Source organism: Ovis aries, chromosome 19 (assembly GCF_016772045.2).
Source record: "Ovis aries strain OAR_USU_Benz2616 breed Rambouillet chromosome 19, ARS-UI_Ramb_v3.0, whole genome shotgun sequence".
NCBI lineage: Eukaryota > Metazoa > Chordata > Mammalia > Artiodactyla > Bovidae > Ovis > Ovis aries.
The window spans coordinates 11488787-11514601 of NC_056072.1; the positions used below are offsets into that span (position 1 = coordinate 11488787).

At 53.3% G+C, this 25815-nt stretch overlaps 1 protein-coding gene and 1 long non-coding RNA gene across 6 annotated transcripts in view; one reads left to right on the plus strand and one right to left on the minus strand.

Moving 5' to 3' along the window:
* Positions 1–21782, minus strand: PLCD1 (phospholipase C delta 1). Of its 5 annotated transcripts, none has more exons than XM_060402083.1 (17): positions 21645–21782; positions 18434–18772; positions 17712–17894; positions 14410–14574; positions 10147–10375; positions 3901–4030; positions 3565–3796; positions 2953–3154; positions 2697–2841; positions 2470–2619; positions 2219–2377; positions 1843–2002; positions 1538–1654; positions 958–1136; positions 732–864; positions 505–654; positions 1–356 (listed from the first exon to the last, which is right to left on the minus strand). In XM_060402083.1, exons 3-17 carry the CDS (start codon positions 17818–17820, stop codon positions 271–273), a joined length of 2346 nt encoding a protein of 781 aa, XP_060258066.1. In that variant the 5' UTR covers positions 17821–17894; positions 18434–18772; positions 21645–21782; the 3' UTR covers positions 1–270. The 5 variants fall into 5 exon arrangements, with proteins under 5 accessions (XP_060258066.1, XP_042091797.1, XP_042091796.1 ...); XM_042235863.1 differs by having other exon boundaries at positions 17712–17913; XM_042235862.1 differs by having other exon boundaries at positions 17712–18094.
* Positions 18503–25815, plus strand: part of LOC114109386 (uncharacterized) — a 12426-nt gene continuing 5113 nt past the window's right edge. The window contains exons 1-2 of the long non-coding RNA XR_003586029.3: positions 18503–18738; positions 24954–25149. This is a non-coding gene — a long non-coding RNA (uncharacterized LOC114109386). The remainder of the gene's footprint in view (positions 18739–24953; positions 25150–25815) is intronic.

Consider the following 25815-nt stretch of genomic DNA (forward strand, 5'->3'; position numbering starts at 1 on the left):
TTAGTTTGACGACTTTTATAAAAACCCTCAACCCAGGGCCGGGCCGGAGGATGGACAGAGGGCTGCATGTGGCCCCTAACGGAAGTGAGGGCAGCACCAGGGACTGGGCCAGCACCTGGGCTCCTGAGAGGCAGCAGCAGACAGGAGGCTGGAGCTGAAGGCAGTGTGGGGCTGCCGGCTCTGAGCGAGTGGCTGGGACAGCCCCCATCGGGCCCCCAGACATAGACAGAGGGTCCAGTCTGCTCAGGGCAGCCCTCACCAGACCCGAGCCTAGTCCCGGAGGGCCACCTTCACAAAGAGGGTGGCAGACGGGTGCTGGTCTCCGTTCTTGGAGAGGAGGTGGATGTGGCGGTATCCTGGCAGGCAGATGGGTGGAGAGGGGTGCACCAGGAAAGTTGTGTTCACTCTGGGAGGATGCTTCGAGGGACTGCCAGCCCCCACCCAAGAAATGCCTCCCGTCCCACCCCACCACCCGAGTCGTTCCCCTTCCTCACAGACACTCACCCTGCTTGAGGCTTTTCAAGGGGATGGTGCTCTGGCCAATGAAGTCGTTCTTGGAGGAGGCATCGTAGTCCTCCACCACAAAGCGCACGAGGGCAAGCTCAGGCACAGCCACCTCAAACTCAAACTCCGTGTCCCACCATGGGTTGAAACCTAGGGGGTGCAGGCACCGTGTCAACAGCACGGACATCAGCTCCGGGAGCCAGGCTCAGCCCGGGCCCAGCACGTACCATTATTGGTGACCACAGCGGTCTGGCGGCTGGCCATGTCCCGGCTCACGCCATGGATCTCCACTGTCACCTTGGGGTCCACGATTGAATTCTTATTCTTGTTGACTTTTGGCAGCTGCTGCCCTGAGATGACCTGAGGAGAGGCAGGAGATAATTAAGCATTCAGGATGGTAGCGAGGGGGAAAGGAGGCCCGGGGCACCTGTCCCCGCCTGTGGCTGGCCATACCCTGACATTGAGTCGTTTTGGAGTCCACCAGGGGCCCTGGGCCAGGGCACGGGAGTTGAAGGTGGAGTTAGGGTCTCGCAGGAAGGCAGGCTTCAGCACGTACCCACAGGCTCCATTGTCCAGGAAGCGCCCCTGGTATACATCCATCTCTGACCCAGGAGTCTGGAAGTTCAGGGCCACTGCAGGCAGGACAGAGTAGTCACAGGCTGTGTGTGTGTCGGGGGAGGGGGTTGTTTCAGGGGTCCCAGAGCCCAGCTGGATTGGGGTACACTGTGGCTCAGAGTCACATAGGCAGAAGCAGGGTTCAGGATCACTCCAATGCATACTGCCTTCCTGCTGCCCTAACTGGCCCCCCACACCAACCTTACATTCCATTTCTGGTGCCAGAATTCAAAGGACAAGTGCATTAATGATGAAATTTCAGAGGCTGTATTTGCTGCCAGATTATTTCCAAACTGAGATTACCAGCTCTGAAGCCCACAAATCCGTGAATCTGGCTCTGCCTGGGTCCCCAGAGTCCCCTGGCCCTCCAGACAGAAACCCTCACCCAGGGCTCCTCCAAGCCCCAGAAAGCCCATACCGATTTGGCAGCCCCCATTCCACATCTCCACGGGGCTGTAGTTTGAGGAGTCTGTTCTCCACCCAGCGGGGTAGATCCTGCTCAGGTGATCCACATTGTGGCGGACAAAGCTGTTTCCTGAGGCGGGGTATGAGTTGATCAGAAGCAGAGGCCTTCTGCGTGAGCCCAGCCCTCTCCCTAACATCGTGGAGTGCTGGCTCTGTGAAATGTCTGGAGGGGTGGGAGCTAGTTCTGGCCCTGGCCAGCTCAGATGGTCAGACAGATGGGCAGCAATCTAGGGGGTGGGGAGGCAGGGCCAGGTTCACCTGATTCTTGGAGCAGTCGGAGGGCGCGGTTCTCAGAGAAGGATGACATCTCATAGAAAGCCTGCCCAGAGGTGCCAGGGCTGGGGAAGCCCCGAAAGTGGACGCTCTTGCAGTAAATGACCATGTCGGAGAGTTCCTTCGCTAGCCTGAGCTTGTCCTCCTGGGGGCCATGGGGAGGCCCAGGTTAGATTCAGAGATTGGGGCAGGCGGGCACTGAGAGAGCCAGAAACCCAGACAGAAGCAGAGAGAGGGGCAGAGGGTCTGAATGGCAGCCACAGAGCACCCGGACAAGGCAAACATCCCACAGGGCGATGGAGGGTGCTGATGGGTGAAGGCCCCAGGGCTGCCCCCGTGCCCCCACAGCTCCCCCTCGAACCTTGGACTTGTGCTGCACTTGGCTCCTCACTGCCTCGTCCTCCATCTCAGCAGCCTCATCCTCGTCTGACACCACAGTGGCCTCTGGGCCGCCTTCTCCTCCAGGAGGGAAGAGCCCGCCAAGCTTCTTCCCCTTTAGCAAGATCTTCCCCCTCAGTTGCTAAGGGTGGAGGAGGCAGCTGATCAAGATCCAGCTGGCCTCCCGGCCAGTCCCCTGCCCTCTCCTCTGGGCACCGGGTCCCCATGGGGCACCTCAGGGGAAGGCAGGCTGGTGACGACCCCATCCAATGGCCGATCCAATAGCATGGGCCCCAGGAGGGCGCGCAGGTGTCGTGCCATCACGCGCTGCTGCTCCAGGCTGCAGTGGTTCTCCAAGGACAGGATGACGGGGTAGGGGGATGCCTGGAGGCCCAGGGGTAGATTAAGAGGGGTCGGTGGCCCCCGAGTATCTTCCTCCTCACCCCCAGGGGCGCGCCCACCTTGAAGGCGTAGTCCCGGATGGCCCTGACCACGTCGCAGAAGAGGATCTTGGAGGTGAAGGTGTAGCCATGATAGATGATCGGCTCCTGGTTGGGCCCATCCCAGCAGTCGAGCTCCAGGCAGCGGCAGCCTTTGCACAGCGCCCTGCAGGTGGGGTGTGGGCTAGGCCCTTGGTCCCGCCCAGGTCACGCCCGGCCCCGCCCCGCCCCGTCACGCCCCGCCCCGCCCCGTCACGCCCAAGTTGCCCTGCCCCACCGGATGTAGGCTTCTGTGCTGCTGGGACCGGTGAGCTGGTCTTCCAGCAGGTAGGTGTTGTGCGAGGACGACACCAGGTAGTGGCTGAGCGGCTGGTCCATGTCCTGGTAGACGCGCCGGTGCGCCAGGTCGAAGGCGCTGCCGTCAGCCGAGAGCAGGTACATGAGAAAGCCGTCCTTGGTCATCTGACGCTGCGCCTTGGCTGGGAGGCGGGAGGCGGGAGGGCGACTGCCGGTCAGAGCGCCCTGGGAGCAGGGCCCCCACAGCCCCGCCTCCCATCCTGAGCTGATGCGGGTATCTCTTGGAAGGGCGTAAGTTTGAGTCTCTTGACCAAACCGTGACTATACCCCAGCATGGAGCTTTGTCTCCTCCTCTTCTGTCCCCCACTTGGTGAGGCCCCCCGAGGGCAGGACCTCATCACCTCCTTCTCCAGGACTGGGCCCCCATCTGACGTCTTAAAGCGTTGTGCCCAGCATGGGCTGGGAAATATTGCCCAGGGGCCCTGGGCATGGCTGAGGCGTCCCCTGCCCTCCAGCTCCCTACTCGGGCTGCCATCTCCGCAGGGGTCTTCCCTCCGTGTGGGGCCCGGGACTGCAGGTCACAGGCCCTCACCCGTCTCGCTGGGTTCGTAGCGCTCAATGAGGGAGAGAGCCAGTGCAGGCCCCGCCTCCTCCTCCCGCTGCTGGTGCTGCAAGAAGGTCACCAACTGATCGACCGACAGGGTCTCCTTGGAGCCCGTGGCCTCCTCGAAGGTGCGGTCGATCTCCTTCCTCTGGGTCAGTATCTTGTAGAAGGTCTCGATCTCCTCATCCTCCAGGGAGTCTGTCTGAGAATGGTCACATTCCTGCAGAGCCAGGATGTCAGGTAGGCAGGGCTCAGAGCAGATCCCAAGCTGTGTTCCAGACACACTGCCAGGCAGACCCAGCCCGCGCTTCCTCGCTTCCTCACCTTGAAGATCTTTCGGGCATAGCTGTCGTCCACCTGGATGTTGAGCTCCTTCAGAAAGTTTTGTAGCTCTTTGAAGCTCATCTTGTTGTCCTTGTTTTTGTCAGCTTTTCGCAAGCAGGAATGAATCCAGCTGGGCAAGAAGTAAGGAAAGAACCCCAGGAGCCGTGGTACCCACTACGTCCGAGCCAGAGCCATGGTTCAAGCTCAGGATCAGCTCCTAGGCCCAGGTGAACTGAGGGCCCCTATAGACCCAGCTCCCCCCCAGGCCTGGCTTGCTGGCACATCTGCATTTCAGGGGAAGACCTGGTAGCCTTTTTGGAGGAAATATGATGTCCAATGAAAGAGCCTTTTTCCTACTTGCTGGCTTTGAACCCTTTCAAAATTTCAAAAATAATTATTTTCTCACTCTAAAAGGTTCATTACAGACAGTTGAGAAAACGAAGGAAAGTAAACAAAGGCCCCATAGTTCTATCAGCCAGGGGTACCTACTGTTAACATTTCAAGGTATGTCCTTTTGGTTTTCAATATATAATTATTACTCCACTTGACTAAAGCCTTTAAGGCTTATTTAGTAGGAAACAGCAAATTTCAAGCCACTGATCAAAGGTGGGGACATCACATGCAAAAACAAAGCCTGGATCATGGTGTCATGATTGCGGTGCTTTGGTCCCCACTTCTTTCCCTCTATCTCTCCCATCAGCCTTGAACTTGAGAACTAGAGGAGAGGCTCCATACTACATGCCACAGAGAACAGAGAGCTAATTATAGAACAAGAAAACGGGAACTCATGAGCACAATGAAAACATGATAGCAGGTTTTTGGAAGAAATCAGAAAGGAAACAGCAGTATAAATCACACCATATAAACATTTTTTAAATTCTGAGGCTCAAATAAAGAAAAAACAAAGTCATCTGTCTGACAGACTGGAGGAAGCATTTGCAGCAAAGGATTTGAAGAATTAATTAAAAAGAAGAGTATGATGACCCTAAAAACTAAAGGAGGAAGGGATGTAAACCAAACTTTTACAAACATTGATAGTAATCAAAGAGATTAACAATTTGGAGATAAGATGCAATTTCTTAGACGATAAAATTAGCAACTTAAAAGTATATTCCCAGTGCAAAGAAGGGTGAGATGAAATGGACACTCTCATCCATCAGTTGGACAATGTAAACTGGTACAACCCTTAGGAAGGTAATGTAGAGATATCAACCTGTTTCACCAGTTGACTCAGTAATTCCACTTCTCGGAGTCCATTGATAAGGAAATACTTCGAATACTGCAAGGTTTTATGAACGTAGTCCTTGGCAGTGTTATTGATAGAGGTAAAAGAATGAAAACAAATGAAACGTCTGAGAGTGAAAGAATGGCTCACTAGTTTATAGTTCATCCACTCAGTGGAACAGTACAGTCATTACAGCCAAGACTATGCTAACACGGGGAAATAATTATGACAATGTTACATAAAAAATGACACATATATTAATCTTCATTATTTTTGGCAAATGCATCATTAGACAAAATGAAATGTGGCAAGAAAAGATTAAAGGGAGAACTCAAATGTCAGTAGTTTCTGGAGGAGGCAGGTTTTCTGGGCCTTAAAGCTTCATTCTAACATACCCGGATAGTTAAATTTGTATATATATATATATGTATGTTTTATGTAAAGATATGTATACATTGACATAAAAGAACATGATGGTAGAATTCCAGGTTAAAAAAAATACAAGTTCACAGTGGCCCACGCAAGCATAAGGTCCCAGTGCTGACTGCTCTTCAGCAGGCTGCAGTGACTTTTAAGACCTCAAGATCTAGGCAGCAGAGGGCATGAGATTGTCCAAGCACAAGCCTGTGCAAAAGGAGTGACTATCAGAAAAGCGCCATAGAACTGGGCTGTCAGGAAAACTCAAAATTGGGCTCCCCTGGTAGAGAATTGGCCTGCCAGTGCAGGAGACACGGGCTCAATCCCTGGTCTGGGAAGATCCCACATGCCTCAGAGCAACTAAGCCTGTGATCCACAGCTATTGAGTCTGCAAACCTAGGGTCCGTGCTCAGCAACCAGAGAAGCCACTGCAATGAGGACCTGCACATTGCAACTAGAGAAATGCCCGTGCAGCAATAAAGACCCAGCACAACCAAAAATAAATAAATAGATTAAATTATTTATTTGAAAAAAAAGTTCAAAGTCAGGCAGACAAAGCCTTGAGAAAAACACTTGAAAGTCCCTGAAATGCTGAAAAGCACACAATAAAGGGAATCGACAGAGTTCAAAATGTGTCCCCCAAAGGAGCTGGATATACAGTAGCAATGAGTAAAGTAATCAGAAAATGAGATTAAGAAAATAATTCCTTATAGCAGCATCGAAAGAAATAAAAATACAGATTCTTTTAATGCATCCTGTATACTCTGAAAGCCACAAATCACTGTTGAAAGAAATTAAAGATCTAGATAAATGGAAGGATACCCCGTATTTGCAGATCAGAAAGAAGACTTGATACTGTTAAATGAGGAATACTCTCCAGATTAATCTACAGATTCAACACAATACCTGTCACAGTCATGCTGGCTACTTTGCAGAAACTTAACCCCATCCTCAAATTCGTACGGAAATTCAAGGTGCCTAAAATAGGTAAAACATTCTTGAAAAAAATAAATTCGGAAGACTCACACTTCAGGATTTCAAAGGTTCCTACAAAGTTACAGTAACTAAAACGTTGTGCTATTGGTGCAAGAATAGACATTTAGATAAATGGAATTTAGATAAATGGAACAGAGGACTTCCCCAATGGCCCAGTGGTTAGAACTCCATGCTTCCAATGCAGGGATTATGGATTCAGATCCCTGTTGTCCCCCCTGCGTGGCGTGGCCAAAAAAAAGGACAAATGGAGTAGAATTGAGAGTCATGCAGTAAACCCTCATATTTATGGTCAATTGATATTTGACAAGGGTAGAAAGATAATTCAGTGAAGAAAGAATAGTCTTTTCAACAACTGTATGTCTACATGCAAAAGAAATATGAAGTTGGATCTTTCATATCACACCATACACAGAATTTACAGAAACAAACTCAGAGTGGATCAGAGACCTAAATGCAAGCACTAAAACTAGAAGAAAAAATATGAGTAAATGTTTGTGACTTTGAGTTAGGCTAAGCCTTCTTAGATATGACAACAAAAAACACAGGCAGCAAAAGCGAAAGGTAAATGTGTTAGAGCTCACTGAAACAAAAAATTCAGAGAAACCCACCAAAATAAGAACAGAACCCACAGAATGGTAGAAATTAATTGCAAAGCATATATCTGATAAGAGACTTGTGTTTATAATATTAAAAAAAAAAAAACTCTCACAACTAAATAATAGAAAGGTAACTCAATTAAAAAATAGGCCAGAGATCTGAATAAACATGTCTCCAGAGGAGATACACAAAAGCACATAAAAATGGTCAGTATCATTAATTATAAGGGAAATGCAAATCAAAACCACAGTAAGATACTTATTTTAAAAAGGAAATAACAAGAGTTGGTAAGGATGTGGAGAAATCGGAAGCCTTGAGCCCTGTTGGTGAAGACGTAAAGTGGTACTTGCTATGGAAAACAGTAGAGTGGGTCCTCAAAAAGCTGAAAATAGGATTACCAGATGACCTTACATTCCACTCCTGGGTATGTACCCCAAAGAATTGAAAACAAGGTCTCAGATACTCGTACACCCATGTTCACAGCAGCATTATTCACAACAGACACAAAGTGGAAGCAACCCAAGTGTCCATGTGTGGGCGAATGGATCAAGTGTGGTGCACACACACAATGGAACATTGTTCATATCAAAAGGATGGAAATTCTAACGTGTGTGACAACATGCAAGAAACTTGAGGACATTGTGCTAAGTGAAATAAGCCAATGGCAAAATGACAGATACTGTCTGAGTCCACTTATATGAGGAACCTAGAGTAAGCAGGTTCATGGAGACAGAAAGCACAGCAGCGGTTGCCAAAGGCTGGGGGAGGCTGGAATGAGGAGCTACTGTTCACTGGGTACAGAGTTTCAGTTTTACAAGATGAAGAGTTCTGGAGATGGCTGAACAGTGTGAATGTACTTAACACTACTGAACTGTTCACCTGAAAATGCTTAAAACAGCGAATTTTATGTTATGCATATATTACCATAATTTAAAATTAAATAGACCCATTAAAAAGAACAACAAATGGGCAAAGGATCTGCTGAATAGCTGTTTCTCCAAAGAGATATACAAATGTCCAGTAACCACATATAAAGATGTTCAGCCCATTAGCTACCAAGGAAATGCAAATCAAAACCACAGTGAAATGCTACAGGATAGCTGTCATAAAAAAAGGCAGACAACAAGGATTAGTGAAGATGTGAAAAGTCAGAACCCTCATACACTGCTGGTGGGAGTATAAATTTCCTCTCTGGAAATTAGGTAGTTGTTCAGAAGTCTAAATATATAGTTACCACAAGACTCAGAAATTCTAGGTATGCATCCAAGAGAAATGAGAACGTATGTCCACACAAAAACTTACACACGAATGTTCGGAGCAGCATTATTCAGAGAAGCAGAAACAAATGGCCATCACCTGCTGATCGGATAAATAAAATGTGGACTAGCCAGACAATGGAATATTAGGGACACAGAAGGAATAAAGTACCGATACAGGCTATGACATGGACAAACCCTGTTGTTTACCCGCTACATTGCAGCCCCATGGACTATGTAAGCCCACTAGGCTCCTCTGTCCATGGGATTTTCCAGGCAAGAATACCGGAGTGGGTTGCCATTTTCTCTTCCAGAGGATCTAAATTCCCGACCCAGCGATTGAACCCATGTCTCCCGTGTTGGCAGGCAGATTTTTTTTACCGCTGAGCCACTAGTGTGTCTCCGTAACATTATGCTAAGTGAAAGAAGCCATTCACAAAAGACTGTAGAATTCCATTTATCTAATATGTCCAGAAAGACAGAGTATCAATAGATTGGTGAGACAGAAAGCAGATTAGTGGTTGTCTAGGCCTTGGGGGTTGTGGGGAAATGGGAACTGCTAAAGAGGATGGGTTTCTTCTTAGGATGATGAGGACATCCTAAAATTCATTGGGTGATGGGTTGCGTAACTGTGAACACACTAAAAAGCATGGACTTGTACACTTTTACTGGATGACTTATGTGGTAAGTGAATTCTCTCTCAATAAATCTGTCATAAAAAAAGGAGTTGGTACTGGTTCCACCCTAATCCTATACACCAGAAGCCTGATCTTTTTGAGCCATAGACTAGGGCATTGTGCACCTGGGTTTTGAAGTGAATTTGTTTCTAGCCCCCTGGCTGGCCTGCATACCAGGCCTGGGAGAACTTGATCACTCCCCAAAGAATGGCACAGGGGATCGGGGTAAGTGGGAGTGGACCATGGCCTCCCAAACTCCCAGAGGAAAAAAAAAAAAAATGCAGTAACTCTAGGAAGCGTTAAAATGTCTAAGACTAGGGGACTTCCCTTGTGGTTCAGTGGTTAAAAGTCAGCTTCCAGTGCAGGGGGTTCAGGTTTGAACAGCATGACCGAAAAAAAAATCTTTAATAGATAACATTTAAAAAGAAAAAGAAAACTAAGACTGTTTTTAAAAAAGATACATATTTTTTTTAAAGTCCAAGATTAGGTCTCCCATTGAAGCAGGCAGCTCCCCTCAGCCTCCCCAGTCTCTCAGCTCTATGCTGGTCACAACGAGGGGACAGGGGACATCGCGGAGCTGCCTGCTGTCTGGCCCTTGGGTCAGAGTAGACAAAAGAGGGCCTAAGTACCTTCTCTGCTTCCCCCAATTGTGTTCTCTCAATGTGATGTATTTGGAGACAGGACCTTGAGAGACTTAGATAAGACCATGAGTGGGGCCCTCATGATGGGATCAGTGCCCATATAAGAAGACACCAGAGGTCGTGCTCACTCTCTCTTCCTGCCTCCCCCCCATCCAACCCACCCCCCACCTGCCCCCTCCGTGTTAAGACAGAAGACAGCCATCTACAAGCCAGGAAGAGAGCTCCCACCAGAACCTGCCTCTGCTGAGCACCCTGATCTTGGATTTCCAGCCTCCAGAACTGTGAGCAAATTATTTTCTGTTGTTTAAGCCACCCAGTCTATGGTATGTTGGTTATGATGGCCCAAGCCAGGTGTCTTCCATACCGAGGCTGCCCTGGGGACAACCATAGCCAGTAGCCGCAGGCTGGATCTGGGTCCACTGCCCTCAAAAGGATACTGTCGCAGCTTCTGCCGCTGGTCCATGGAGCCCGAGTGGTGGATAATCTTGCTCAGGCCCTGCACCCAGTGCTGGGCATCGGCTGGTGATGGGGCAATGAGGTCTAGAGTACTGCGCTGGTCCTTGAAGACGATGGAGAAGCAGCGGTTCTCAGGCACATCCCGAGCAAACTTCTCCAGGCCCTCTGTGCGGTGCCCCATCCGCACCTCCTGGATGTCCTCGATGGAGACTGCGGGAAGGGGGCGGGGGCACAGAGAAAGCCGTGAGGGGCAGGAGGATGGTCAGAGTGAGGACAGAAAGAGGCTGGCATGGAGGAGGAAAGGGGGACACAGCTCCCGCAGGCAGAGTGGAAATGCCCGGGGAGAGGGAGGTTGACTTTAGGGCGGGAAGGGCTCCTATGGTCCCAGGCCCCCTGTTTCTGTGCTAGGAGGAAGTGGGGCCCCTGGGAGAGGATCGGGGCGGGGCAGGGCTCTCAGACAGTGACTGGGAGAGGCTGCTCTGGAGCTTGGGGCCTGTGACAGAGGGGTGGCCACATGCTTTCCTGGTGTACTTGACTTTGGGCCCTTTCCCTCCCTCCAAGACAGCCATGAGAGCCTCCAGGCTCTTCTGACCACTCAGGAGCCTGGAGCCACCCTCAGTCAGCCCTGGCCCTGGGGTGTGGAGATGGAGGTCCAATGACAGGGAAAAGTGCTTGTGTCGGGGGGCAGCCAGGGCCTTGCCTGCATGCATCTGTGGCTCCTGATCTCAGGGAGTCCCTGGGGAGGGCTGGCGCTCCAGGATCCCGAGAGGTGGACTGGAGGGTGCCCCTGGGGATCTGAGACGACACCATTCTATCCTTGGGGACAGCAGGGGGCCCTCCTGGGGCAGCCCAGCTTTCCTAGCTTCAGGGAGCAGCAAGGCCCTGCTTGCCCCGCTTCAACCCCAAGGTGCCCTCCTGACCTGGCTGGGAGCCAGTCCCTACAGCTGGGCTCGTGCTGGGCCTCCCATCATCTGGAGCCAGGTCTGCCCCTGCCCCAACACCATCCTGAGCCATCCACATCCATCTTGCCTGGTTTGAGACCAGCTCTGGCCAACAGCCTGCCTGTCCTTCCTGGTGAGTGCCCAAGGGCCTCCCGGTCACCTGCAGGCCCCATGTGTGAGGCATATGCCATTCCGGGCAGCAGGCTCTGAGGTGTGAGACACACAGACCCTGGGCTGTCTGGGGTGCAGAGGATATCCCTGTTTAATCCCTCCCTGCAGCCTCCCCAGCCCTGCCAGGCCCCACACTGGCTGCAGCTGCCCCAGACTGGGAGTGAAAACAGGAAGCCTGGCTGGTGGGGGCCAGCTCCCCACCCACTCCAGAGAGAAAGTCCAGATGCCTTCCTGACTGATAACCCTTGTCTGCCTGCGGTAACCAAAGCGGAGGGAGGCTAGTGGGGTCGGGATCAGGGAGGCAGTGGAGACTTGGGGAGCAGGAAGCAGAGACACAGAGCACTGGGAGACTGCCCCCAACCCTGCTGCTCCTGGCCTCAGTTTCCCCGGGGTGGGGGGAGCGCAGGCTCACTGCTCACTGGGAAGAGGGAAGCAGATGACAGGCATGCCCAGCCCAGAGCTGTCTCTGTGTCTCAGACACTCCTCACCTGAGTGCACCTGATGCCCAACCCCAGGCTATCGCCCCTGTGGCCCTCCCTGTCAGGATGCAGGCCCTTCACCCACAGCCCTTCCGCGTTCGTATCCCTGCACCTCTGCTCATGCTGGGTCTCTGGCCTGGGAACTCCCTCCTGCCCTTCTGCCCACAGCTGTCCCGGTACAAGGTCGCCATCTCACCGGCCCAGGTCTAGCAAGGCCCAGCTCGCCTACTCCTCCGTCTGCCCCCCACCTACCCCCGCCAAGTGCTTGGCACACACTGGGAACCATGCACATGTCCTGGCTGGGAGATGGGCTTCCAGGAGTCCCCAGGGCTTGAAGAGTATGATGCCCCGTTCCCACGGTGCCGCCAACTGCCAGCATCTAACAGGAAACCCCGTATCAGGGCAGAGGTCTGTGAAGGAGCCTGGCTGGAGCCACAGACAGAGGCAAGGGCTGGGTCACTACTATCTTTGTGACCAACATGTGTACAGTGTCATTTTCTGAGAGCCCTTCTGGCTCCATCCCCTCCGACCCTGCCCTCACCTGCTCAGACCTCCCAGGCACACAGCTCCCAGGACCCAGCCAGGCTCCCTCCATCTGACCCTGCTGCGGGCCTGCAGGTCACACCTTTTCAGGATTCTATCCAGTGTCCTGGGGCCTGGCGGACCCTCCCTTTCCTCCTCCCACCTGAGCCTCTGTCTGGTCTCATTCCCCAGAGACCTGCTTAGTGGGCTCACCCAGCCTGCACCCCCTCCACAGCCAAGGGCAGGTGATTGGGTGATGAATTTCCAGGGACTTGGACTGTGAGAGAACTCCAGCTGCAGTGATCTTTCTGTACTACCAGCCACATGTGGCTATTCACATATAAATTAGTTAAAATTCAGTGAAATTAGGGATTCAGCTCCTTAAGTACAGTAGCCATGGTTCAAGTGCTCGAGGGCCACAGGTGGCTAGTAGCTGACATACTGGACAGCACAGATACAGAACATGTCCATTATCATAGAAAGTTCTTTTGGTTAGCTTTGGTCTAAACTTTTCCCACCAAGATTGCCGGGAGAAATATCAATAACCTCAGATATGCAGATGACACCACCCTTATGGCAGAAAGTGAAGAGAAACTAAAAGCCTCTTGATGAAAGTGAAAGTGGAGTGAAAAAGTTGGCTTAAAGCTCAACATTCAGAAAACGAAGATCATGGCATCTGGTCCCATCACTTCATGGGAAATAGATGGGGAAACAGTGGACGCAGTGTCAGACTTTATTTTGGGGGGCTCCAAAATCACTGCAGATGGTGACTGCAGCCATGAAATTAAAAGACGCTTACTCCTTGGAAGAAAAGTTATGACCAACCTAGATAGCATATTCAAAAGCAGAGACATTACTTTGCCAACAAAGGTCCATCTAGTCAAGGCTATGGGTTTTCCAGTAGTCATGTATGGATGTGAGAGTTGGACTGTGAAGAAGGCTGAGTGCCGAAGAGTTGATGCTTTTGAACTGTGGTGTTGGAGAAGACTCTTGAGAGTCCCTTGGACTGCAAGGAGATCCAACCAGTCCATTCTGAAGGAGATGAGCCTTGGGATTTCCTTGGAAGGAATGATGCTAAAGCTGAAACTCCAGTACTTTAGCCACCTCATGCGAAGAGTTGACTCATTGGAAAAGACTCTGATGCTAGGAGGGATTGGGGGCAGGAGGAGAAGAGGACGACAGAGGATGAGATGGCTGGATGGCATCACCGACTCAATGGGCGTGAGTCTGAGTGAACTCCGGGAGTTGGTGATGGACAGGGAGGCCTGGCGTGCTGCGATTCATGGGGTCGCAAAGAGTCGGACACGACTGAGCGACTGAACTGAACTGAACTGAAAGGTGCAGAGGGAACCTCTCATTTTGCAAAATGTTTGGGGCATTCTGTGTTGGCAGAACTTGCTTTCTAAGACCTTGCAGGAGGCACTCTCCATCTACAGGCTTGAGCTCTGAATTCCTAGACCTTTTCTGAAGCTTCCAGAAAGCCCTCAGGCCCACAGCCTCGAGGGAGCTGCCCAGCCAAAGCCTCTCTATGCAAGTCCCAGCCGTGCTCCACCCCAACCTGCCTGTCCTGGCTCCAGCCCAGGGAGGAGCTGCCTCCTGTGGCCCCACCTCTCATCCTGTCCACCAATACCCGGAAGGGCCTTATCTGCCCTTGGACTTTGGGCCTTACCACACCTGAGTCCTGATCCATCCGCCCAACTTCCCTCCCTCCCACAAATGTCTGGGTGGATACCTGTGCGTGCTGGTAACATAGTTCCATTCCCTCCTTACTTGGGAGCCTGACGTTGCTCATCTGTGGCTATGGCTGTGTATCCCGACTTTGAAAAAGCAGGAGCATCTCCATCTGTGGTCCATGACTGCCCTCTCAAGCCCAGACTAGGCCTCAGTTTCCCTATCAGTGATCTAACTGACTCCCTTCCCTGAGCCTGGCCATCTCAGATTCCCCATACCTGATATCCTGGTTGCATGACTGACCGCTGCCCCGCCAGGCCAGGCCTCAGTTTCCCTACCTTTGGTCGTGGTCCACGATTGACCTCCAGCCCCGCCCCACCGCACCCCAGCCAGTGTCGGTTCCCCCATCAGAGCGCAGGAGCAGCACCCTGCCCCTCCCCGCGCAGCCCGGGGCACTCACACAGCTGGGATTCCGGGGTCCTCATGACCTTGCGGGACTCCTGCCAGATGGTCTTGCAGTCCTCTTGCAGCTTGTAGAAGCGTTCTCTCCGCCATGAGCTGGACTTCACCTTCAAGAGCTGGCCGCCCTTCAGCAGTGCCTGTAGGTCCTTGTCATCCTGTAGGCCTAGGGGACAGAGCTGGTAAGATGCCACCTCCTCTAGGATACCTGCTGCTCCAGGCCCCATGCCGGCTCCTTTTTCAGCAGCCTCATCCTCAGCTCTCTATTCACTTCTCCCTCCATCACCTTTGCCCCAACCTGATTCAGGAGCCCCGCCTTCAGGCATCTCCGACTCCAGCTGAGGCTGTGCAAACCTTAGGACACCCACCTGTTCAAGGCCATACTTTATATGTAATGACCTGCAACCCACAGCTGAGTGGACAAAGAACACATGGTTCCTGGGTGACCAGACCCCTAGAAAATGGCCTGGCTCCAAAAGACTTAGTAGGCTCCTCGCTATCACACCTAGGGGTCAGAGTGACCAGAAGGAAGCTAGGACCAAAAGATCAGGCAGAGCAGGAAAGAAGAGGGGTAAACACAAGTGGAAATGGATCCCAGAGTACCATGAGTATCATGAGCCCAACAGCCTCCCAAGTCTACTGGCTTTGGAATCGTGTATTGGGTCCAGGCTAGGCCTGCTGAGATGCCTCATCCCTCCCTGTCTACCCCATCTCTGAGTGGCCTGGGTCTGGGACCTCTCAGGGTAGAGCAGCCCAAAGGCATAGTGCAGGCCTTTCCGAGGCTGAGGCAGCACCTGGCCTGAGGCCCCACAGTAGAGGAACCCTAACTGCCTGGCCCCCTCCCACCCGGCTCCTTTCAGAGATGCAGGCTGGCCTGGGGCGTGGGCTCCCACAGAGACGGTGTCCTTCATCCCACCAGACCCAAGCGGGAGACACCAAAGGGGCGCCAGGCCTAGTTTCATAGCATCCCTCATCCCAAGCAGGCCCTGTGCCAACTGTGATCAAAGAGGGACCCCGCACCACCATAATGACCCATCAGTGTAACTAACGGTGAAAGGAGCGTCTAAGTGCAAGTCTCAAGCCAAGCCCCATGGAGCCCAGCAGCCAGCACTACTCAGAGCCAAGAGACCACCTCCCCTCCCTGCTGTCCCCCAAATGAAAATTCTGTGGCTTTTCAGCAATCGTTATCCCGCTCTAGCAGAGTGGAGGCTTCCAAAGCCATGCGTGTCCAGTGTGAGGGGCCTGTGCCTAGGCCTACAGGCTTTTCTTATCTCAACCCAGATGCCCAACCCCAGATAGGTTCCCCCACTTTATCCATGACCCCACTCCCTACCCCCCAGCCAGCCTGCTCCAGATGCACACAGGACCTACAGAATCTTCTGGACCACTTCCCCAGGCCTCAGCCTCTATCCCTCCCTAGTCACCTCCTCCAGTGGGAACATAGCCCCATGCTAACACTTCCCCCCTCCACGATTTTAGGCAACTTCCTTCCCTCTCTGAACGTCTATTCCGCCATCAGCACTGGGTAATGTCTGATGTGACCTTCCCTCACCTTTGTTCCAAGTCTCTCCACCCCCCTGCCTTAGGGGCAGCAGTTCCCCTTCAGCCCCAGGGGAGGCCCAGTGGAGGAGAAGGCTCCTATGGAATGTCCTCAACTGGTGGCTATGTGTGGGGGGCTCAAGAAAGAGGACAGAGAGAAGGTTGTTCCCACTACCTTCCAGAGGAGAGCGCCGCCTCAGCTCAGCTAGGGGATCCCACTGTCCCTCCCGAGGCTGAGGTCAGCTGAGAGGGACATCCCCTTGCCCTCTGCTTGCACTCCCCTCCCCCACCCCCACCCAACTGGGGCATCTGGGGGTGCACACGCATGGCACAGATGGGAGTGGGGACACAGGGTCGGAAGCCTGTGGGAGCTCCACCCTCCAGTTCTGGAAAACACCATGAGCAGACGACATTCATCCTGTCCTGGAGCCAGACTGCGGCCCTGTCGGCGGTCACGCAGAGATAAGTCCCTTGGCTGCCTACATGGCTTCCGGAACACAGACCTTGGTCCCAAAGGGGGTCTTGATAATAGTGGCCCTCCAGGCTGCTGGGAAACCTAAGCAGATACCTCCTTCTCTGAGCTTCATTTGAGGCCCTTTTGTTTCTGAGGCTTTTGGTCTGCCCCCAGCCCTTGCTCCCGTAGCACCCAGCAGGTCCATAGGCACCCCTTCATCCAGCCCCACTCACTCCACTATATAGCATCTTCTCCTGTGGGAAGGTGGCAAAGAGGGGCCTCTGAGCTCAGGGACTCCTGGGTTGACCTTGCAGCCTCATCAGTCTGCCCAGGCTAGTCACAATGAGGTGGCTATACGGGGAATGCAGAGAGGCTGCAGTGCTAATAGGAGGGGTGTACGATGCCAAGAGCTCTGCCCATGTACATAGGGTGATGCCTGATGAAGACAAACTGAGTCTGGGATGCAAAGCAGTGCACAGCTACACAGATATAGCCACACACACAATCACACAGTCCACCATACTCATCATATACTGCCATACACAACCAGGAAGAGACAATGGGCCACACACAGTGACACACATTTACATGGAGTCACACACAGCCAAACAAGGTACCGTGCCAGAACATCGTCATTGTCATAATAACAGTAGCCACCATAATAATAGTTCACATTTAAGTAAGATCCTGTTCTTAGCACATGTGTTTAATCACCCCAACAACCCTATGAGGAAGGCAATACTGTTTCCATTTTACAGATGATGAAACTGAGGGTCAAGGAAGTTACACAGTGGAGTTGGGACTCAGAAGCCTGCCCACAGCATCAGTGCTAGGTAACGTTACCTTATGCAGCCACCACCTGGACATGCTGCCACAAAGAGCAACAGCAGAAAATCTATAGAACACACACAGCATAACACAGATGACAGAATCACCCAGTTGCCTGGGTCACCCACTGTCACATCTGTCACCCACAATCAAACATGGTGTGCAGCATCACAGTGGATCACACACTGTCACACTGGTGCCATTTGATTACACAGCACTGCATATCCTCATTGCTGCACAGTGGCCCCAAGTACCATACAAGGGACAGAATTACCACTAGGCGTGTAAGCAAGATGGTTTGAGAGTGGCAAGGGGCAGGGTAACCAATCCCCCCAGTACATGGCAACCCTGCAAAAACAGCCCCTGCGAGTCATACACTCACAGAAGTACTAAACAGGTCCAGGCCCCAAGACACAGAGTCTGCGTCCTGCCCCAGCTGCCTTCCCAGCCTCCCCTGATCTCGGGGCCCCTGAATCCCTTACCCAGCCTCTGCCCATTGAGCGCTGCCACCTTGAGGCTCTGTTCCTGCAAGTAGAGCTCTCTGGAGCGGCTCAGTCTCCGGCTCGGCCTCCGGACCCCAAAGCACTGCATGACGTTCCGAAGTGCCCCTGCAGCCCAGCAAACCTGGCCCGGGACAGTGTGGCGTCCAGAAGGCGGCCGCGGACCTGGGGGCGGAACCACCACCTCGGAGGGGAGCAGGGCGGAGACCTGGAGTAGGTGGGCGGGGCTATAACCAATGGGGGCGGGGCCTGGGTGGGTGGGTGGGGCCTTGAGTCTAGAGGCGGGGCGATTCAGAAATCAGCGCTGAAAGGGCGGAGCCATATCCTAGGAGGCGGGGCCAGTTCCTGAAGTGTAGAACCGATGCCTAAGAGATGAGGGGAGAGTGGAATCAAGGCGGGGAGAGGAGGGGCCAGAGCTCAGAAGGCGGGACGCTCCGAAGGAGGAGCCGGGGCCAGGAGGCGGAGTGGAACAAATCCATAACCCAGGAAGCAGATCAGTGGCGAAAGTCAAGAGTCCAGAAAGCGGATTGGGGCGGAGCCAGAGCCAAAGAGGCGGGAAGAGGGAGGAGCCAGGTCTGGGAGGCGACGTGGGGCAGAGTCAGACTCAGGAAGACGGCGGGGGGCGGAGCCAGAGTCCAGGGGACGAACCGGGGGAGGGTACAGCGATGGAAAGCAAGGCCGTTTGGGGGCAGGGAGGGCGGTACCTCGATTTTGGAGGCAGTGTGGGGGCGGAGTCCGACCAAGGGGCGGAGACTGAGCCGGGAATCCTAAACACTCAGCTGGAGACTTGGCGGAGGACCAGAGGGCTGGGCGAGATTGAGCCGAGGAGGGAAGCCCGGCCCGGCGGCGGCCTGGGCTGCAGGGTCTAGCCGACAGCCGGGTGGGGCCAGGCCAGGCAGAGTTGAGGATGTAGCTCCGCCGGACACCGGAGCCCGCCAAATATTTTACCTCAGTTACTCAACGAATCCATTGTGACTGAGTGGGCCGTTGCTTCACATATGAATCCCAGGTAGGCCTGTTTCCTTCTGAGGGAGTTTCTCTACCTGAGTGGAATAATCTCCAAGATGCCAAATGCGAATGGAATTCTTGAAAAAATGCCGATCTTAAAAATGAATCTATTGACACAGGCTTGCTTTGATAAATAGGTGAGGTCTCCAACTCTATACGAAACTGTGCTGCCAGTGTGCTCGGGAACAGGGGGATCTTTCATGTAAGTTACCACCCCACTTTCATTCACCCAGCAATTATTTATTGAGCCCCTACTGTGTGCCAAGGTCAGGACATCACCCAGAGGCCTGACTCATTCCTTTCTTTTACTGTCTGCCTCTGAATAGTTCCTTCATTTGCCTCACTGCAGCTCCAGTCACCAGCACTGACAGTGAGTCATTCGCAAAGCCAGTTATTAGCACACACAAGCATGGCAATAATAACGATAAACTGAAGTGCAGAGTGACTTGCCTAAGGTCTCACCTTGGAGAATAATAAAGCATGGGAACGTGTGTTAGTGAAGGTGAGCTGGAATATGGGCACAGACAAGTTGTTCTTCATTTGCAGTGAAGGGAGCTGAGGGTAAGGGGAAGCCTCTGTTTTAGAGAAACCACACAATGGTTTTTAACCAGAAGGCCAAAGACTCCTCGAGGACCTATGGATAGAACCACATCTCAATATAATTTGCTTCCTTTGAATTCTTATGTATTTTACTTTATACATTTAAAAACTTGATCCTGAAAAGGGGTCCACAGGCTTCATCTGACTGCTAAAGTGGTCCATGGCACAAAAAAGTTAAGATCAGTGTGGATCGGTGTGTGTCTGTGTTGTGTGGGCCTGGAATCCCAGGGACAGACATGTTGGAAACAAGGTGGGTAGGGGGTTGCAGAGGGGACAAAGGCAGTTAAGGGAGGTAATTTGGGGTGATGAGCTAGAAGCAGCCGGGCCTCCAGGGGAACAGCTTTGGATTGCAGGGTTCGTGCCAGCTCCGCAGGAAGGGCTGGGCAGTCAGGCACTTGAGAGGCAGGTCTCAGACAGGATGGGCCAGGGCTGCCAAGCCCATGCCACAAGACTGGGAGGTGCTGACTGAGACTCTGCGTGCTCCCTCTCCAGGCAAGATACTAGGGCTGCCTAGAAACAGAGACTCCTGGAGAAGGGAATGGCAACCCACTCCGGTATTCTTGCCTGGAGAATTCCGTGGACAGAGGAGTCTGGTGGGCTACAGTCCATGGGGTCACAAAGAATTGGACACGACTGAGTGACTAAGCACACACACACACACACACACACACACACACACAGAGCGAGAGACTGGACAAAGGCACAGAGGCCACAGAGGCCCAAGACTGGAGCCCATCCCATGATCTGAGGCTGCAGCTGTGTCAGAGGCCACCAGAGGGCTTATAGGACGTCTGAGCGTGAAACAGGCACGGAGAAGGTGGCAGTCTGCAGGACAGACAGCACTAGCTAAGGGACGATGAGAGAGAAAGAGAGGTCTCTACTGTGATCCTCTGAGCTGCCCAGCCTCCCTGCCAGTCTGGAGGATCACTAAGGATACCTCTGTCCTGAGGGGAGAAGAGGGGGCACTGGAAAAGGCAGGGATCCCATGACCCAGCTGGAAGACTTTGCCTTGAGAGCCCAGACAACTGGTATGAGGGTAACAGCTCTGGGCACTGAGCAAGGCCTCTCTGGGCCATGGGGCCCAGGTCTGAGCCAACCAGGAAACGTGAGACAGACTGGGCACTGGCTGAAAGGAACATCTGAGTCTTCCCTGAGTTCCAGGGGGTCTCTAGTGGACAGCTGGAGGGCTCTGCCTTTCCCCTTCCCGTCTATTACCTCCACTGCTAGCACAGAAATCATGGTCTAGACGGATAGTTTAGACTATCCATGATTTAGACCATACAGCATGATTTAGATGGATAGGTGGTGGGCACACGTCTCGGACTCCAGGGGTACTAGAAAACAGAGGGAGATGGACTTAAGCAGTGATCAGAGTGAGGCAGGTTTGCTGAGCTGTCAGATGACCTAGGGGGCTACAGTGCAAAGCCCTTTAAGAGTGGGTAAGCCCCCAGGCTGGCGCAAAGAGATGCCAGGTGCAGGTTGGGGACCCCCTGCAGCTAGGAGACCCCCCCCCCCCCACTCCCCTCAGTCCCTGCAGTCCGGAGCCCACGGCTACTCTCTCTCCTGGAGAGGCTGCGATAGGACAAGGAGCTGGTCCAAACTGTTTCCCGGTCTTTCGGAAGAGACAGAGCTCGGGTGGACAAAGCTGAGAGCCACAGGCAGTTAGAGTGGAGACAGGAGCCTGTCTGGCCAGGAGGGTGCGCAAATGGGGGCGATCGGGCTGCTCCTCCCAGCCCGGGCGTCGCTGACCATGATTTCTGCACTGGGCAGTTACTGCGGCACGGCCCACCTCACCTCGCACACCTCTTCGCCCCACTCTTTCCAGCCCGCAACACTCACGCGCCCAGACGCGGTCCGGGCACGCCTGTGCTCTGGGGAGCCTCTCCCGGCGGCCCGGACCGGGCGGAGAGAACTTGGTTATTCGTGGATGCTGGTTCCTTTCCTCCTCGGCCCCTGCGAGCGCACCAGACCCTGGAGCCTAGCCTTCTGTGACCAGGATAAAGGAGGGCGGTCGACCCCAAGGCGGCGGGGCCGGGGGTCGTCTTTAGGGAAGTCTTCAGACTCGCACACCCGTTTTCTCCCTACCCTCCGGGTCTGCGGGACAAGCCTGGAAACGCCCAGGGTCGCGCCCGGCAGTCGGGTCGAGATTTCCTCAATGCGACAAAAGGGCCGAGGGGCGGGCCCGGGGCGGGGCGGAGGGCGGCCGGAGGAGCAGGGGGTCCCCCGCCCTGGGCCGGGGACGGCTTTACGCGGGATGGGCCCAGGAGGGGACCCCCCCCCTTCCCCGCGAGAGGGCCGAGCACTCACCGTGCAGGGTCAGGAAGTCCCGGCCCGAGTCCATGCCCGACGGACGGCGTGGCGGGAGGGGTGCGCCGCGGGACACTCGTCCGCGGCGACAGCGAGGCGGCCTCGGGTCCGAGCGGAGTGTGGTGGAGGGACCCGAATGGACTGCGGGGGGCAGGAGGCCGGAGGTGGGCCCGGGACTCCGCTCCGCCCCCCGCCCGCCCGCGCCCCCGCCCCCTGGGCCCTCCAACCCGCGCCTCTCCCCGCCCCTCTTGGGGTTTGGCTGGGAGGGCAGAGGTGGGGGCCTGGAAGCCCGGCCATCCCTGGCCCAGGCCTGTGGGCGCGTCCCGGACAGAAATAGCCAGATCCCTCTGGCTTCCTCCGCCGCCGCCACCCACAGGCCGCGGGCCCTGTCATTAGCGCCGGCGACCGGGCCCCACGCCCTGCCTGTGGGCGCTTCGCCGGGTTACAGTGATGCGCGAAAGAATCTGCGTTGGGACCAGGACCGGTAACGTTCGACGCCCAGCCCGGCTGGTGCAGAAGGCAGCCTTGGAGTCCAGCCGCGGCTCTCCGGATGTCTACTTTCTCTTCTGCAGAATGGGTGCATGAGCTCGAGTTAGAAGGTCCTCGGAGAGGCATGCCTGGATCTAGTCTGAAGAAGGGTCCCCTTCCCTCTCTCTGGGAAGTTTCTAACCCTGGAAGTGCCTTTGGCGGAGCCTGGGGCAGAAGCCATAAAACTTAGAGTTGGTAGTTGCAGAGAACTTTCCCTTGAGCCCCTCACACCCCAAGCGCCTGGCGATCTGTACAACAAAGTGGGGGACAGAATCTAGGACATCTCCAAGGTTCCTTTTTTGGGTGGCATCCCAAGGGACTGTCTGGACAAGGGATGCCCTTGCCCCTACTCCCACAATCAACTCTTGCAGTCCTGGCACACTTTTTATAAGTACCCAGAGACCCCACCCCCACCCCCAAGTCCCAGAATCCTACTGCCCACCAACTTTTGGGAAAGGGCCTTGAGAGAGCCTCCAGAAGACCTTCCAGGATGGGGGTGGTGATGGTGCTGAGCCCACCAGTGAATCCCCCAGGCTTCCTGGGCTGATGAAGCCAACAGTGAGAGTCTGGCAGAACCAGTTGGACCCCAGCCCCTCCCCCTCCCAGCAGAGGCAGGTCTGGGTGGCCTTGAATACCTCAGGAAGGGATGTAAGCCAGCCAGAGGCCAAGACTTCCCATCCTGATGATTGAGGCTGGGTCACGACTTTGGAGAGCCCCCTCTCTGTCTGCACACCTCTTCTGCACAGAGAGGGCTAGCCCTTAATCCCGTGCTCTCCCCAAATGGGCTGCCCTCAGGCCTGTCCAAGCCCTCCTTGCTTTCCCTTCTGCTCAACAACAAGCAAGTCCACACAAGGCCTCCCTTTGGAGCTCCAGCCTGGGGTCAGGGAGGCTGAGGGGTCCTTCTCTGTCCTCACTCTCTCCCCCAGGCCAGGATGGCTGCCTCCGGACCTGCCCTCTGGGGGTCTCTGCTGGCCTTGGGGTGAGTCCTGGGACCTCTGATATCCCCAGAGGACTTTAAGCCTCTCTGCTCAGTAGGTTAGGCCTCCCCCAAGCCCTGCTTTTCCCAGGTAGCCACACCACAAAACTTAACACCAGCAGTTGGCTCAGCTTCATCTTAAGCATCATTCCTGTTTATTCATGTCACTTCCCAGCTCTGAGCCCCAAGCCTGAAACCAGGGCATGACCTGTCACCTCTCCCTCTGATGCCCTGGTGGGGGCTGCAGCCTGGCTTTTCCTTTGCACATAGCAAAGCTGTCACACGCAGGCCCTCTTCTGGCCTCTGGCTCAGGCCAGAGAAGCTGAGGCCTCCTCTGGAGCCTGGAGTTGCTGGGCCGGATGGGCATGGCTGACTCAGAGTTGGCACATGCAGCCAGGTTCAGTCAGAAAAGAGGGCTGGGCCACGCCCTGCTCAGAGAAGCCAGGCTGCTGCTCTGACCTGTGGGTCAGCAGCTCCCCAAGACTCTCTTCTCTCCTCTGCTGTCTGCCCATCCCTTCTACCGGGTGGGAGGCCCTCTACTTGATTACTTCTACTGTGTGTAAGCGTGTTCAGTGTGTCTGTGTGTGGAGGGGCTGGGGGAGCCAAGCAAGAGGCTTTGCATTGAATCGCAGTTGCTGGAATCTGTTCCCTCTGCCCTAAATAACCAGGGACCTCTGTGTGCCCAGCCCTGGCCAGGTGCCCAAATTGCCCCCCTAAAATCCAGCTCTCAAGTTAGTTACCTCTGCAGGATGCCCCTGAGATCCAGGGGCCATGCCTGCCCAGAGACGAGTTGTCTAATGGTGGACTTTCAGGCATCTCACACCCCCAGCTGACCTTCCTGTGTGAGTGAGGGTGGGTGTAGGGGGAGGTTTCTGGGACAACTTGGAGACAGGCCAGACCTACCGTCCGAGCTGGTGCCCACCTTAAGTCACTTCCCTTGGCCCCTCCCACCACTACCCTGGGGAGGCAAGAGATTAACCCAAGAATGCCAACTTTCCAGACATGCTTCAGAGCCAGCCCTGCCCAATCCCTCCTCCAGAAACACAAACTTGGGTAGGTGAGGTGTGGCGGCAGCAGAGAGAGGCGAGGAGAGAGGAGTGAGACAGGGCAGAGAAGTAATGGGAGCCAAGTCCCGACGGGCCTGCTAAGGGCTGCCATTTTTACTCTGGGGAAAATGGGGAGCACTTGGACATTTTCAAGTAAAAAAGGGACGTGTTGTGATTCATATTTTTTTATTTGTATTTTAAAAATTTAAAAATGTTTTATTGGAGTATAGTTGATTTACAATGTTGTATTAATTTCAGGTACTCAGCACAAGTGAATCAATATTATATATACTCTGAGTCTTTTCTCATATAAGTCATTACAGAGTGCTGAATAGAGTTCCTTGTGTTATACAGTGGGTCCTTATTATCTGTTTTATATCTATGCTATTTATATATATATGTAGTGTGTATGTTAGTCCCAATGTTTCAATTTACCCTGCCCCCACCCCACCTTTCCCCACTGGTAAGCATGTTTGTTTTTTACACCTGTAATTCTATTTCTGTTTTGTAAATCCGTTCATTTGTACTATTTTTTTTTTAATTTTTGCCAATATATTTGAGCACTTCTTGGTTTTACAGAATATATTAGATAACTAGAGGTCTTAGAATTTGATATATTAATTATATAAAATTTCAAATGAACTGTTTAACTCTCTGCCTAAGTAGACTGTATGCATAGGGGAACATTAATCCACAGGAGCATTTGTACTATTTTTTAAGATTACTTTTAAAAATTTTTTCTTTCTCTCCACCCCACAGCTTGTAGGATCCTAGTTCCCTGACTGGGGATTGAATCCTAGTCAGCAGCAGAAGGGTAGACTCCTAATCACTGGAACTCCAGGGAGGTCCCTGATTCATATTTTAAAAGAATCACTCTGGCTGCTGGTCGGGGAGTATCGTGGAGGAACAGGGCTGAAGCAAGGAGGCCAGGGAAGGGGCTCTTGCAATAATTCAGGTGAGAGTGAATGGTGGGTCAGCCACCAGTGGTGGGGGCGGAGGTCATAAGAAATGGGAGGAGTCTGGATACTTTCTGATGGGAGAGCCAGCAGGACTGAACAGTAGGGGCTGTGAAAAGAAGAGGAGTCAGGGAGGACTCTAGGTTTTTGGTCTGGACCGTTGCAAGCAGGTGGTTCCCGGAAGCTGAAATGGGGATGGCTGAGGAAGAGCGGGTGCTCTGTTGTGGACGCATTACATTTGAGGTAACTGCAGACAGCCAAGGTGAGATGTCAGGTACAAGATGGATGTACAAGTCTGGAGTTTTAGAGGGGAAGGTGGGCTGGAGCTAAACTCTGGGCTATGGTTCAAAGCATGTTGAAAATGCCCATAAGCCTTCACATAGTTCTCGACTCTGGCTAATCTTTCTGAGAGGCAATTTGACAATATCTCAAATATTAAAAAATATATATGCTTTGGCCAAGCAATTTTATTTTTATAATTTTTTAAGGTTTGTATTTTCTAGTAAAAAAAAAATATTTATTTATTTGGCTGCTCTGGGCCTTAATTGTAGCATGCAGACTCTTAGTTGCAGCCTGTAGGATCTAGTTCCCTGACCAGGGATCGAATCTGGACCCCCTGCCTTGGAGCATGGAGCCTTAGCCATTGGACCACCAGGGAAGTTCTT

Bases quoted from the DNA above. Each gene is read 5' to 3' on its own strand.
- PLCD1 (XM_060402083.1), bottom strand. From the start codon at position 17,820: ATGCAGTGCTTTGGGGTCCGGAGGCCGAGCCGGAGACTGAGCCGCTCC. The intron at 3,797-3,900 runs GTGAGGAAGCGA...CTGGCTCTGCAG, and splicing joins ATGCCCGAAAGATCTTCAAG to GAATGTGACCATTCTCAGAC. The intron at 655-731 runs GTACGTGCTGGG...TGCACCCCCTAG, and splicing joins CGCTGTGGTCACCAATAATG to GTTTCAACCCATGGTGGGAC.